Here is a 908-nt window from a genome sequence, read left to right as displayed (position 1 = left end):
ATCTGAGGGAAAGATGGAATTCTTCCTTGAAGTTTTTTGCCCTTTGCTGGTTGAGTATAAGCTTCTTGAGGGCAAATACTGGATCTCTGTGTCTCCTTACAACACTCGTAACAGTATCTTTTATTTAGTAATAATTTAGTAAATGTCTGTTGAATGAATGAATATTTTTTGGATACCAAAAGGTGATAAGGAATGACAACAAAGAGGACTTTCCAGATGGCCTAGAGTGCATGGTGTATCCATTGGGAAGTCTGCGGCAAAAGCCAAGGCTATGTGCAGATATTGACTTCCACATGGAGCTTGATGTTCCTGCAAGGCAAGAGATCTCTGAACTCAAGCTTGCTGACTTACAGAGTCATCCATCCCCAGGAGGACCAGCAATGGAATGGTGGTCATCCCTCCGTGGACCCATTCCTTTAGAGACACAAAGCCATCCTTGTCATAGTCCATCCCTTGCAACATCTCCTTCAAGATCTGCGGAATCCAAAGAGCAACAGTTGTCTATTTTCATCTTTGAATTTTCTGTCTCCCTCTGCCCTCTGCTTTCTCTTTCATCCTGCATTATGTGTTTTCTGTTTTGCACATTTCTCCTCTTATTCTGAGTGAACAAGAGTGAATGAGAACAGTGAGGGAGCAGACCAGGATTCAGGAAACCAACGTCCTAGGCCTGACTCTGCCTCAACCTGACTGTGTGGCCTTGGGCAAGCCACCCCAACTCTCTGGGTTCTGGTTTGCTCATCTGTAAAATGGAAATAATATTGCTACATTTGCAGCATTGTAGGCAGGATTAGAGAATATGTATATAAAGTTTCTAATACAATATCTGACACCCAGGAGCCCTAATATATAATTACTATTATTACTGTATTTTTATGCAAATAAGGCACGCCTTCTATGTTAGTTTGCCA

At 42.0% G+C, this 908-nt stretch overlaps 1 protein-coding gene across 1 annotated transcript in view; it reads right to left on the bottom strand.

Annotated features, from left to right (window-relative positions):
- Positions 1 to 908, bottom strand: part of LOC101351610 (diacylglycerol kinase gamma) — a 123,312-nt gene that overhangs the window by 21,124 nt on the left and 101,280 nt on the right. The window contains exon 8 of the mRNA XM_023736846.1: positions 352 to 474. Coding sequence (XP_023592614.1) covers positions 352 to 474 — 123 coding nt within the window. The remainder of the gene's footprint in view (positions 1 to 351; positions 475 to 908) is intronic.

The sequence above is a fragment of the Trichechus manatus genome, unplaced genomic scaffold (genome assembly GCF_000243295.1).
Source record: "Trichechus manatus latirostris isolate Lorelei unplaced genomic scaffold, TriManLat1.0 scaffold00092, whole genome shotgun sequence".
Taxonomy (NCBI): Eukaryota; Metazoa; Chordata; class Mammalia; order Sirenia; family Trichechidae; genus Trichechus; species Trichechus manatus.
The sequence above is the reverse complement of the archived record's forward strand: the minus strand, read 5'-3'. Positions and strand labels throughout refer to the sequence as shown.